Source organism: Chlorocebus sabaeus, chromosome 2 (assembly GCF_047675955.1).
Source record: "Chlorocebus sabaeus isolate Y175 chromosome 2, mChlSab1.0.hap1, whole genome shotgun sequence".
Lineage (NCBI taxonomy): Eukaryota > Metazoa > Chordata > Mammalia > Primates > Cercopithecidae > Chlorocebus > Chlorocebus sabaeus.
Window position 1 is genome coordinate 96,337,282 of NC_132905.1, and position 13,202 is coordinate 96,350,483.

The window sequence follows — 13,202 nt, forward strand, 5'->3', positions numbered from 1 at the left end:
TCTTGTGTTACCAACTGGTGTCTTCTGTCTGCTTGGACCTTTAAGTCAGGGAGCCTCATGGGTATCCCTTCCTTCTGGTACGTTACTAGGACTGGGATTTGCCAGGCATATGTTTCTTTCTTATGAGCTGATGTTTCCTATCAAATTCATAAAAATAAAATATTGCAACAAACCATCCCTCCCTCTACTTGCAAAGAAAGGTGAGGGAGTTTTCTTAACAATATCTTTCCCAACGACCCTACAAATATGAACTTAAGCTACAGCTTGGCTTCGAGAATTAGTTCCTGGTCTGACCTTTAGTTCAATACATGCCCTGAACAGAACCCTATTGTGTGGGAAATTATCTAGAAGCAATTGTGGTCTCCGAGTACATGGCCAGTGGTAGAACAAAGGGGTGCGCAGACCAAATTAAGGTGTGAAACCTGCTATTTATTAAATTGATTGACAGCATGTAGTGGAAAATGAGGGAAAGAGGAGGTGAACACCTCATAGAGGTGTGGGAGGGTAAAAGGACCGCACGCCTGAATTCTGGCCACGAGGCAGTCGTGCGTCCTCTTCTTCTCTCCACCTTCTCCACCAGGGTCATGGTAATGGAGATCTCAGCTGGGGACCAGGAGGTGGAGGGAGCCTGGGGCTAACACATGCTCTTGCTTCTTCTAAGAGATTCTGGGTGAGGGCTCCTGAGTCCGGCTGCAGCCCCACATGATCCTCAGAGCAGCCCATATTTACTGCATATTTCCAGGGCCAAGCGCACAGGGCGGTTACCATGAGATGCTGGTTCAGGGCTGAAGGAGTTGTCAGCCTAGAGTGCACCATCGGTTCCCTGTGATGCAGCCTTCTTGTCCTTTTCTCTCCCTACTGACGTTCTTGTTGGTTCCATCCTTCTCATCACATAGCATTTCTCACGGGGGACCACTCCCTCACTGTCCACCTTGAACATTCGTTACGAATGTGTGCCCCCGTATGCACTTAACACACCTCCAGTTTCCCCAAATTCACTTTGTTTTCTTGTCACCCACAGCAGAATTGCCTCGCCTCACACAGTGGTGAACAATGGTGAACAATGGTGACGGCACTCTAATTATTTGCATTGGCCGGGGCTCCTTGGTTGCAGGTAACAAATACCACTGTTATGGCCCAACTGTGTTCTTCTATGTTGAAGCCGGAACCCCCAGCACCTCAGAATGGGATCATATCTGGAAAAGGGGTCTTTAATCACCTTTAAAGAGGTGATTAAAATTGTGAAATCAAGTTTAGCCTGAAGTTGCCCCCTTACATATTTTAACTTTGACCTAAAGGTCTCTCTGTACATCGTGAACTATAATGGGTGGAGGCGTAAACTGACCTTAGCCTACACTTGTGCCAATCATCGAGTTCTGACCAATCAAATGTAGCCAACTGTCCGAAGTTAGTTCAAGTGAGGCAAAGGCGGAGCTGTAACCAGTCCGGCTGTTTCCTTGCCTCACATCCGTTTTCTGTGCGTCACTTTCCTGTCTCTGTCCACAAATCTGCTTCCACCACATGACCATGCTGGAGTCTGAGCCTACTCTGATTCAGCAGGCTGCCCGATTCGTGAATGGTTCGATGCTCAATTAAACTTCTTTAAATTTAATTCAGCTGAAGTTTTTCTTTTTTTTTCTTTTCTTTTCTTTTTTTTTTTTTTCTTTTTCTTTTTTTTTTTTAGACAGAGTTTCATGCTTGTTGCCCAGGCTGGAGTGCAGTAGCACAATCTTGGTTCATGGCAACCTCCGCCTCCCAGATTCCAGCAATTCTCCTGCCTCAGTCTCTGGAGTAGCTGGGATTACAGGAATGTGCCACCACGCCCAGGTAATTTTGTATTTTTAGTAGCTGGGGTTTCTCCACGTTGGTCAGGCTGGTCTCGAACTCCTGACCTCAGGTGATCTGCCCACCTCAGCCTCCCAAAGTGCTGGGATTACAGGGGTGAGCCACCGTGTCTGGTCAAGTTTTTCTTTTATCAAGTTACAATGGGGTTGTTAGGGTTGGCCCTAATCCAACCTGACTGGTGTCCTTATGAGAAGGGGACATTTGGACACACAGACCCCAGACACACAGACAGACAGACAAGTATGGGAAGAGGCAGCACAAGGATGCTGCTTGCAAGCCAAGGAGCAGCTTATAAGAGAAGTGTAAACTGACATGTAACTCCATTGAGCAGATCTGAGTGGAAGGGCGCCTCTTTTTTTTTTTTTTTTTTTTTTTTGAGACAGTGTCTCACTCTGTCACCCAGGCTGGAGTGCAGTAGCACAATCTCAGCTCACTGCAGCCTCCACCTCCTGGGCTCAAGAAATCCTTCCACTTCAGCCTCCCTAGTAACTAGGACTACAGGCATGCACTGCACACTCAGCTAATTTTTTTATTTTTAGTAGAAACAGAGTTTTGCCCTGTTGCCCAGGCTCCACTGGGTGGAGGCCCAGGGAAACCACAGGAAGGCAGTGACTCACCTTGTTAACTGGCTCTACCTGCAGTCCGTGGTGAGAGCAGTTGTTCCTGGCCATCGTGGCTGGGTCATAGGCTCACTGCTCTATGGTACAGGGAAGATATGGGCCTTGGTAATACACTGAAATGTAACAGGAAACCAAACCGGAAGTGATTTAACCCATAAGCACACTTAGGTTTATTTAACATGATGTCTGGAGGTGGTTGAGGGGCTCAAATCAGCAACTCAGAGTTATTAAGGCTCTAGCCTTCTTACCTCATTATCACAGAATGGCTGACTGCAACACTACATCACACCTACCTTCCACAATACCCAAAGGCAGGTTGTAGGGGCTGGCCCAGGAAGCCAGAGGGCGCTCTTCAATCATCAAGGGAGAAGCCTGTCTCACATTCAAGTAGATGCCCCCTACGTCTCATGGGCCACATAGAATTGCATGGCCATTTCTGGCTAAAAGCGGGGCTAGAAAAGTGAACTCCTTTTCCCCCTTCCTTTGTAGAGTGCAAATTAGGTAAGAAAGAAGGGAAGGAATGGATGGTGGACAGCCAGGAAACAGTCGGCTACGAGGTGTCATGGGGAAAGCCTGCCTTTTGGGCACTGGGGAACCGTGGGGAGAAGGGACAGGCCACACACCAGCTGGGCTCTGAGAACCCCCAGCCACTGCTCCACAGTGGGCCAGCAGGAATCCAAAGGGCATGGGCAGACCCAGGGGCTCCTTCACCCCCAACCAGGGGTAGAGAGGGCAAGATGGGGTGGAGCGAGGTAAGAGAATGAGCAATGCGTCCCCAAAGACTGTGACCGACAGAAGCTGTGCAAATTATTATGACAAACTGAATGTTAAGAGGAATTGGACTAAATAAATAGTTAGCTTGGTTTTGCCTGTAATTAGCAGACAGAGAGTGTAAGATCAGACATACCATAGATGGAAAAGAGAAGCTAAAACTTCCTTGCACATCTGAGAGGTAAGAGGAGGTGTCTGTGGCCCCCCGACACATATGTGACAACATGTATTGTTACAGCTCATGTGTGTGCTGCTGTGTGCCGGGAGCAGGGGGCTTCCTGTTCCTGATGGTTCTTCATGGTGGGTGTCTCCTGGCCTCTCGGGCCTCTTTATCTGCTGACCCTAGTGGCCAAGGGTTTGGGAATGATTTACCGGACTGGTTAATGTGGAAAGAGCTGGCCGCACTCAATTCTGCACCTCCCTCTTCCTCCCTGGAACGAGCTGGCTGCAGAGAGCAGTTTTCCAGAGCTCCTGGGACCCCATCTCCAGTATAATTGTGCAACGATGCCCAGCACAAGAGCACCAGATGGAGGGACAGGTGGGAGGAGCAGGAACCCAGGGTGCAGTTGGCTTGGGGCTTACTGAGCTGAGGTCCCTGGAGCAAGGACGACTAGGTCGGGGGGACACCCTCTCCCAATCCTCGCCAAGGTACAGAGGGGCCAGTGGGAATAAAGTGACATTTTGGCTTCTGTATCCCTTCCCTGCTGTTCTATTTTCTAGTTCATTCAGATCTCAGGTTGGGGAGGGGTTTTCCTGGAGGGGTCAGCCCATGCCACCCTCTGCAATTTTTATTACACATGCTTTCAGACACTCTGCTATGGGTTTCGTCTCCTACGCCAGTTTCTATTTGGGAAAGCAAATACATGGAAAGGTAACTTGTATCACTTGGTCGCTGGGGCATCCACGGTGAGTAGTTAAGAAATGCGAGGGGAGTTGGTGTCCATTTTCATGACTGGACAAGAGTACGGCTTGGACTTGCTTCTGGGGGACTCTGGTTTTGTAGAAGGAGCCTGAGGTCCGGTCCTCGGGCATCAGCACTGAGCACTGAGCCGGGTACCTGCTGCACACCCCACCGTCCCTGCTTTCTGCACTCAGCTGCCTACTCGTATCCCAGCTCAGGAAGCCCAGAAGGCTCAGAACCCACAGAGAGAGCCCAGGGTGAAAGGCTGTGCTTCACTTTCAAGAAAGGAAAATCATTCATATTCTTTAAAAGAATGAAAAGCACAGATTAACATCGATCTCTTTTAATTTTTAGGCCAATTTTGAGTAGTCAAAGTCAGAGCAGTCAATCTGTGCTGTGAGCCGACAGCTGCAGAAGCGTGTCTGAGGTGTCCGGTGGACGTGACAGCCGAGCTCTGGGACTAACCACCGTGCTGGGGATGGCACTGCGTCAGGATGCAGGCAGATCCACGCAGAAGTGTCTAAAATTCACACTCCTCTACAGGGGTGAGAGAGAGGGAGGAAGAGATGATTTAGTGAGGATAAATAGTTTCTTTCACATTTAAGCAATTACAGAGTTTTTACTTTAAGCTATCAACAGGCACATTCTTTAGAAAACATGAACTGTCAGCCGGGCACGGTGGCTCATGCCTGTAACCCCAGCTCTCTGGGAGGCTGAGGCAGGCAGATCACCTGAGGTCAAGAGTTCAAGACCAGCCTGGCCAAAATGGTGAAACCCCATCCCTACTAAAAATACAAAAAAAAATTAGCTGGGCACAGTAGCACACGCCTGTAATCTCAGCTACTAGAAAGCTGAGGTTGTCCTGGCTAACCGGGTGAAACCCCGTCTCTACTAAAAAATACAAAAAACTAGCCGGGCGAGGTGGCGGGCGCCTGTGGTCCCAGCTACTCAGGAGGCTGAGGCAGGAGAACAGCATAAACCCGGGAGGCGGAGCTTGCAGCGAGCTGAGATCTGGCCACTGCACTCCAGCCTGGGGACGGAGGCTGTAGTGAGCCGAGATCCCACCATTGCACTCCAGCTCAAGGGCAACAGAGCGAGACTCCATCTCAAAAAAAAAAAAAAAAAAAAAAAAAGAAAAGAATACATGAACTGTCTTCAAATTTTGTCATGCCTTCCCCCTCTATCCTAGGCAAGCTGGAAAACATTACCAACAGTGGCTCTTCACAGGCTTTTGGTTAGAGATGTGAAGAGAAGCCGGGGAAAAATCAGGTTTCTTCCCAAGCCCCTCAGCCTTGCCTTTCTATTCCCGGACCTGAATGCAGCCTGACTCAGGCTACCCCATTGCGCCACCACCTGCGGCCACGACTCCGGGGAAAGGCACAGCTGGTGATGCCGATCAGAGCCTCTGCAGTCTTATGTGGCTTTTCTAACTAATTCTAAATCTTCAGAACCCATGGTATAAAAAGGTCGTACCTTCTGGAGGGATGTCGATGGTGTTAGGATGGAAGCACCAGGGGAACCCACGAACGCTGTCATCGAAACAGCAGCCCCTACTTACACACTGGGAGGCCGTGATACCAGAAAAACCACAATTCTGTCTTTCACGGGGGGCCACTGTACATGTCTCTAGAAGTGCACAGGTAAGAAGCAAAGTAAGTTGTGGGCTAAATTCCTTGATGTTATTGTGCACACACACATCCAGCTTCCTTCTCCAGTGACATCAGCAACCGTCCGGTGAGGCAGATATGAAACCCTCAGGACACGAGAGGGAGATGTGGTCCTCACATCCTGACGTACAAACATTACACTCAGGGAAAATGCAAGGTGCCCCGGGTTTGTGGACTTTGCATCTTTCTAGGTAACTTATTTATTCACTGTTTAATTTCAACAAACTATTATTAAATTTTACTCAATACATAAATTTTACTGAGCACCATCTGTGTGCATGAGAAGCTAGTATGGCAAAAGCCAGGCACTATGCCAGGTGAGAGGGACCCAGAAATTAAAACCAGAGAAGTCGTTGTTAAGAGTCTAAGGATCTGGGCCAGGCTGATGCCTGTAATCCCACCACTTTGGGAGGCCGAGGGAGGTGGATCACTTGAGGTCAGGAGTTCAAGACCAGCCTAACCAACATGATGAAGCCCCATCTCTACTAAAAATACAAAAAATTAGCCGGGCGTCATGGCACACGTCTGTAATCCCAGCTACTTGGGAGGCTGAGGCAGGAGAATCACTTGAACCCAGGAGGCGGAGGTTGTAGTGAGCCAAGATCGCGCCATTGCATTCCAGCCTGAGTGACAGAGCAAGACTCTGTCTCAAAAACAAAACAAAACAAAACAAAAGAGTCTGAGGATCTGATGCAGGAGAAAGGCAAGAAAATGTGTGAGACAACGCAAGGCCATCATCCCAGGGTGCCCAGGGTAACCACGGGGGTAGGGAGTGCTCCCAGGAGGGGCCAATGACAAGCAGGCTGAACAAAGCAGGGGGATTCCCTGCAGGAGGAGATTCACCAGGGGAAGATGAAGCCACATGGGCAAAGGCCATTCCAGAGACCTAGATGTGTTCAGGAGGTGGAAGCCCATTGCAGGTAAGGTGAGAGGGCGACGGGGTGGGTTGGTCTAGTAGGAGCCGACAGAGGGCTGTGAGCTGTGAAACAGCTTGAAGCAGGGCAGTGAGGAAAGGGGCTAGAGGGGGAAGACACATGGACAGATGGAGCTGACTGGGGGCTGCCACAGGATCTTATATAAGACGTTCTAACACAAGAGCTTCAGACTCAGAGCTCCGCGGAATCAAAGGTCTAAGAAGGCAACCTATTAGGATCTGGCGGTTGACAGCCTGCAGCGCGGGGGGAAAAAGGAGCCCAGAGCACCCTCCCTGTCCCTGTCCCTGTCTGTGTCCCTGTCCCTGTCTTGGGGCATAGGAGGGGAGGAGCTCCGTCTGGCCACACTGGCTCAGGTGAGGGTGCCCCGGAGGAGGCCAGGAGGGGCTGCTCTCTTGTCTGCTTTGCTATCGGGGACGGCCTCGAGCTGTCTTTGGAAAAAGTGTTCCTGGCTTGCTGGGAAGGATCTGGGTTCACCTCCCACTGCCCAGCAGCTTCCATGGGAACGTTGCCCTCCTGGGGTCTGGATCCATCACGAAGTGAAGGTGACCATCGCCCACCCCCAGGGCATTGTGGGGTCAAGAGAGGCCCCGTGGTGAGGGAGGATCATCATCCTGGGAGGTGGGGGAGTTTCCTCCTCAGGAAGGAGGATTTCCAGCCCCGGCGCTCTGCCTCCAGCAGACGCTGTCTTGCCCATCCGCTTTGTCGCATGACAGAAATAAATGGAAATGGTTTCCACACGCGAATGCGCTAAATTGTAATCACAATTTTCTAGATTTCTGTTGTAAGAAGGTCATGGACCTGAGTGACCCACAAGGAAGCTCTGAGCCTTGAGCCAGAGGGTGTGTGGGGCCGGGGGAGGGGAGTTAACCGCGGCCTCTGTGATCCCACAGCACAGGGGGCAGGGCTGGGGGCTGGGGGGGGCAAGGGCGGAGGCAGATGGGCGTGGGGGTGGCCAGCATGGGGACCCACCCGGTTCATTCTGTACACCGAGGCCACCTCCTCTCTCAGGTTCCAATGCTCCCCCGCTCCCTGCCATGGGCTTGGGGGCTTCCCACCGCCGCCTGATGCTGGCTTCTCTTCTATGCTGCGCAAGCCCACCCCTCAGGCCCCGTACCCTCAGGCCCCGTACCCCACAGCAGCGATCAAGAGGTGGCTGGAGGGCAGTAGAGGCATGGACACCACCACTGGGCGCCCCCTCTTGAAGCCTCTCTGGAAAGCCTTGCTTTGGAAGCGTGGAAAGCCCTTTCTCCTGCCCCCAGCTTGAAACTGAACCTAATAACAGCAAATAACTTATTCATCTCCCTGCAGCTGGCAAAGTGCGAGTCCCAGACGCTGCCACACCGCATTTCCCGACAGCCCTAGGGCAGACCATTGATCCATTCTGCAGGTAAAGGAGTTGAGATGCAAACACTTCCCAAGGAAGCAAGAGTGGGCTCTTCCTCCACTCCCTAGAAGGAGCCAGGGCAACCCATCCACTTGACAACACCGGGGAACAGGGGTTGCCAGCCACGCATTCATGGGATAGATGGCTTTGACTCCCAGAGCATGGATCCCAGAGGAGCCCAGAAACCTGTGGGAGAGGGTCTCCCAGTTGGCCACCACTGGGATGGGCATTTGGGCCTGTGGAAGAGGGTCTCCCAGTTGGCCATCACTGGGACAGGCATTTGGGCCTATCTGGATGGGCCTTGGGAGGGTCTGCCCCTGGGGGAAATGTTGGCATGAACACTCGGAAGCACTATTCTGAGACTCCACACCAACACTTCCTCTTTGAAACATGACACTTGGGAGGATTGTAAAGTCTTCCCAACACGGGAAAACAGCCCCGACCGAGGGCAGCACCTTCCTCGTCGCACATCTCAAGGGCCTCCTGGGGCCCTGCCACCCTGTGTTAGTTATTCTCCCCCTGCTTTTGCCGATCCTGTAACATGGGATATACTTTTCAGGGCCTAGAACAGCACCTGGCACAAAACAGGTGCTCAAAACTATGTATGTAAAACAGTGGCTCCCGGCAGAGGCTGCCCGAGCTGGCTGTGGCCCCACAGGGCAGGAAGAAGCACACCTTACCTGTCTGGGACTGGGCCAGGGTGCCAAGGGCCAGCATGGACACCAGGACCAGGGCGCAGATCACCTTGTTCTGCATGGGGGCCATTGCCTCCTCTCTGCTCCAAAGGCGACCCCAAGTCAGGGATGAGATGCCGTCCGAGCCCCGGATTTTATAGGGCAGGCTCTGTTTGCTTAAAGACCATTAGGTAACATTTGCCTAAGGAGGTTCTGGGATCCTCTGAGACAATAATCTCCACTGATTTTTAGCAAAGGTGTTTCCCAGACATGGTCAAGCCACATGAACGGATTTGCTGATAGAAGAGAGGGCATGTGGTGAGGTCATCTTGGCTGAGGGATCTGAGATTCAGAAAGTCCCTCTTATCCCGTGGGAGTCTCCTCCAACCTGACCTTAATCCGGGTCCTACTCATATCTGAGGGGCCCTCCCACCAGGGTAAATACTGCACTCACTGCAGAAGTGATTCATAGTGAGAGATGGCCGGAAAAGGCTCGGCCGTGACAAGAGTGGTTCACAGGGTGGCCACTGTGACCTTGCAGGGGGAAGGGAAGGAGCTCATGAAGCCCATTCCATCTGCTCTGGTCTCAGAATGAAATGGGCCTGTGAGCGGTTTTCAACTATTTTGAAATCCAAGTCTCCAAGTCTGTGTCTGAACAAGATGAGTAGGGAAATACAAGGCCTGTTCCTCCCTCTTTCCTTCTGCCCCTGAGGGATCTGGGCCTTCAAACTGCATCTGTTCTCATGAATTTCGTCCGGTTAGACATGTCCATGGCAAATTTGCATGAGCAAAGCACCCGAGGTCCTTCATGGGGGAAATGGGCCCCATCTAAAGAGGCTCCTGCTTGGGTTTGCACGGACGGCAGTAACTGTCAACCGTTCAGCATCCTAAGCCAAGGAACTGTATGCACATTTTTACTTATGTATCTGAGCTAATTCTTTCCTGTTCTTTTCCCTTTTACAGTGGAATTGTTTTAGTAATGAAATTGTAGGCCTGGCGCAGTGGCTCACGCCTGTAATCCCAACACTTTTGGAGGCCGAGGCAGGCAGATCACTTAAGGTCAGGAGTTCAAGACCAGCCTGGCCAACATGGTGAAACCCCGTCTCTACAAAAAACACAAAAATTAGCCGGCATGGTGGCGGGTGCCTGTAATCCTAGCTACTCCCGAGGTTAAGTCAGGAGAATCACTTGAACCCGGGAGGCGGAGGTTACAGCGAGTCGAGATCTCCATGGGGGGAATGGGGGGAATGAAACTTGATCTAAATAAACCTTGTACAAAACTCAAAATACATCATAAAGTGTAAAGCATAAAACCATAAAACTTTCAGAAAAACATCTTTGGGACCTCAAACTGAGCAAAGGCCTCTTCCACTGGACACCACGAACATGATACTTAAAAGGAAAAATTGATAAATTAGATCTCATTGAAAGCAAAACTCTTGCTCTGTGAAAGCCCATGAGAAGAGGATAAAGAGTTAAGCCACAGACTGGGAGAAAATATTTACAAACTACATATTTGGCAAAGGAGTTGTATCTAGACCATATAAAAACTTTCAAAACTCAGGACCTTTGCAATCCAATGAAAATATGGGCCAAAGACATGAGCAGACATCTTACCAAAGAGGATATACAGCTGGCAGAAAACATCATTTGCCATCAGGGAATCCAAATTAAAAGCATAATGAGATACTGATCAGAGTGGTAAATAAACACAGTGGCAACACCAGATGCTGGTGAGGGTTTGGAAAACCATATCCCTCCTGTGTTGCTGGTGGAAATGTAAAATGGTGGCGCCACTCTGGAAAAGAGTGCAGCAGGTTTTCTCTTTCTTTCTTTCTTTCTTTCTTTCTTTCTTTCTTTCTTTCTTTCTTTCTTTCTTTCTTCTTTCTTTCTTTCTTTCTTTCTTTCTTTCTTTCTTTCTTTCTTTCTTTCTTTCTTTCTTTCTTTCTTTCTTTCTTTTCTTTCTTCCTTCCTTCCTTCCTTCCTTCCTTCCCTCCCTTTCTTTCTTTCTTCTTTCCTTCTTTCTTTTCTTTTCTTCTTTTTAGACAGAATCTTGCTTTGTCACCAGGCTGGAGTGCAGTGGCACTATCTTGGCTCACTACAACCTCTGCCTCCTGGGTTCAAGCAATCCTCCTGCCTCAGCCTCCCAAGTAGCTGGGGCTACAGGTGCACACCACCATGCCTGGCTAAATTTTTTGGTATTTTTAGTAGAGATGGGATTTCACCATGTTGGCCACGATGGTCTCAATCTCTGGACCTCGTGATCTGCCTGCTGCCTCAGCCTCCCAAAGTGCTGGGATTACAGGCGTGAGCCACCGTCCCTGACCCAGTTTCTTAAAAATCAAAGTATGCAGCTATTAAATCCCCCAGTAATTGCACCTGGGCTTTTACTCAACAGAAGTGAATACTTGTACACAAATGCAAAAACCTGAACACGAACCTTTGTAACAGTCTTAATTGTAACAGCCAATAACTGGGATCCATCCAGCTGTTTTTCAATAGGTGAATGGTTATCTAAGCACTGGCATAGCCACACTATGGAATACTACTCAGTAATAAAAAAAGGAACAAAGTAGTGATACTCCAAACAACTTGGATGACTCTCTAGGGAATTACTCTGAGACAAAAAGTCAATTCCAAACGGTTCCATACTGGATGATTCCATTTCCGTAACACTTTTGAAATGACAACATTGTAGAAATGGAGAACTGATTAGTGGTTGCCTGGGGTTAGAGACAGGGGTGGAACACTCACTCATGAGGGAATTGGGTATAGTTTTATAAAGAACAACAGGAAGGGTCCTTTTGATGATGGAATTACTCTGTATCTTCACTGTAGCGGTGGATACTTGAACCTGTACAGGTCATAATATCTTAGAGCTGAATACACACACACACACACACGCAACTGGAGAAATCTGTAAGACGAATTGCCTACATCAATGTCAATATCCCACTTGTGACCCTGAACTGTGGTTTTGCAAAATATTATCATTAGGGAAAACAGGGCACCGTTTACAAGGGCTCCCTCTGTGTTACGACTGTGTGTGACTCTGCTATTATCTCCGTAAAATTTTCAGTTACAAAAGGTACTATTAGTCCAGTAAGAATGTTTCTGAAATCATAGTTCTCATAACTTCACAAACCAAAAATAACTTTAAAAAATCCTTTTCCTGGTAGTTTTTCTGATGGTCTCCTCTCCTGGGGATGTGGGAACGCTCCTCGGAGGTGATTAAACCGAATACTCAGCCCTAAGTCTCCTGTCCCTGGGGTGTCGCAGCTCCTTCCGGATCCAAAGGACTCACTTAGGAGTTCTTGCCTGAACCTTACGGAAGCCCCTGGGCTGCAGAACTGTTCTTAGCATTGCCCAGCTGAAGGGCTGACTCCTAGTGAGGTAAAAGACCTGTCTGCTGGGGCTGAAGTGGGTTGCAGACTCTAAACCCTTGACCGTGGTCCCTGAGGCCCACCTAGCCATCGAGCCTATTTCCTGCTTTAGCTTTCGGGCCAACTCTCACTACAGAACCCCCAGGTACCGCTGCTGTAAGTAGCTCTGGTCTGGCAGGAAGTAGACCCCCAAGTTCCCCAGTTCTTCTTCCTCCAGGGAGCTCTGACAGTAGGAGGGAGGTGAGATGAGGCACCCAAGCCACAGGCCTAGGAGACAGCTGCTTAGGGGTCTGGAAATAGCACCTGATCTGGAAGTTTCCAGGTCCGTGGAGGAGTAGGACTGGCTGCCCTCCCCGGAGCCCTTCCTGGCAGCCAGGCCTGGGAAGTTCTTTGGTTTCCTCTGAGAGTGAGCTCGATAGGCCAGCAGCACTCTGGTCCTGGGCTCCGTCCCCCACTCCTGTCCCTTCCCTTTTCCCGCCTCTTCCTCTGTGGCCTCCAGGAACTGAGTACACAACTTTAATACTGCATTGGGAACCAATAATATTGTAGAAAATATAACTTAAAGGCTTGGCCAGCTCCTACACAACATCCCTGCCTGGAGGTGCCCTGGCCTCTGCTGGACCAGTCCCAGGTGCTAATGAGGGAGGATTAGGAGTAGGAGGGTTGAAGGTGGGGGACTGCGTCCTTGCACCAGCGGCTCCTGGTGAAAAGAGTGATTGGTAAATGGCCACGGCACATGTGAAGGGAACAGCAGATCTCAGCAACTCCTGTGACCCTCCAGCCACTGCTGACACCCTCCAGCCACCACTCACTCCCCGTGACCAAGACCGACTCCCTCCAGCCACCGCGCACACCCTCTGGACACCATCCACTCCCTCCAGACACTGCTCACACCCTCCAGCCACCGCCAACTCCTTCCGGCCTCCGATCACACCCTCTGTCACCGCTCGCTCCCTCCGGTCAGGGCTCACTCCCTCCAACAACCACTCACACCCTCCGGTCAGGGCTCACTCCCTCCAACG

General features: G+C 50.3%; 1 protein-coding gene across 2 annotated transcripts; it reads right to left on the minus strand.

Annotated features, from left to right (window-relative positions):
• Positions 1 to 4,464: 4,464 nt before the first annotated feature.
• Positions 4,465 to 9,274, minus strand: TFF1 (trefoil factor 1). Of its 2 annotated transcripts, XM_007969094.3 has the most exons (3): positions 8,804 to 9,274; positions 5,611 to 5,763; positions 4,465 to 4,674 (listed from the first exon to the last, which is right to left on the minus strand). In XM_007969094.3, exons 1-3 carry the CDS (start codon positions 8,886 to 8,888, stop codon positions 4,658 to 4,660), a joined length of 255 nt encoding a protein of 84 aa, XP_007967285.1. In that variant the 5' UTR covers positions 8,889 to 9,274; the 3' UTR covers positions 4,465 to 4,657. The 2 variants fall into 2 exon arrangements, with proteins under 2 accessions (XP_007967285.1, XP_007967283.1); XM_007969092.3 differs by lacking the exon at positions 4,465 to 4,674 and having other exon boundaries at positions 5,252 to 5,763.
• Positions 9,275 to 13,202: the final 3,928 nt, after the last annotated feature.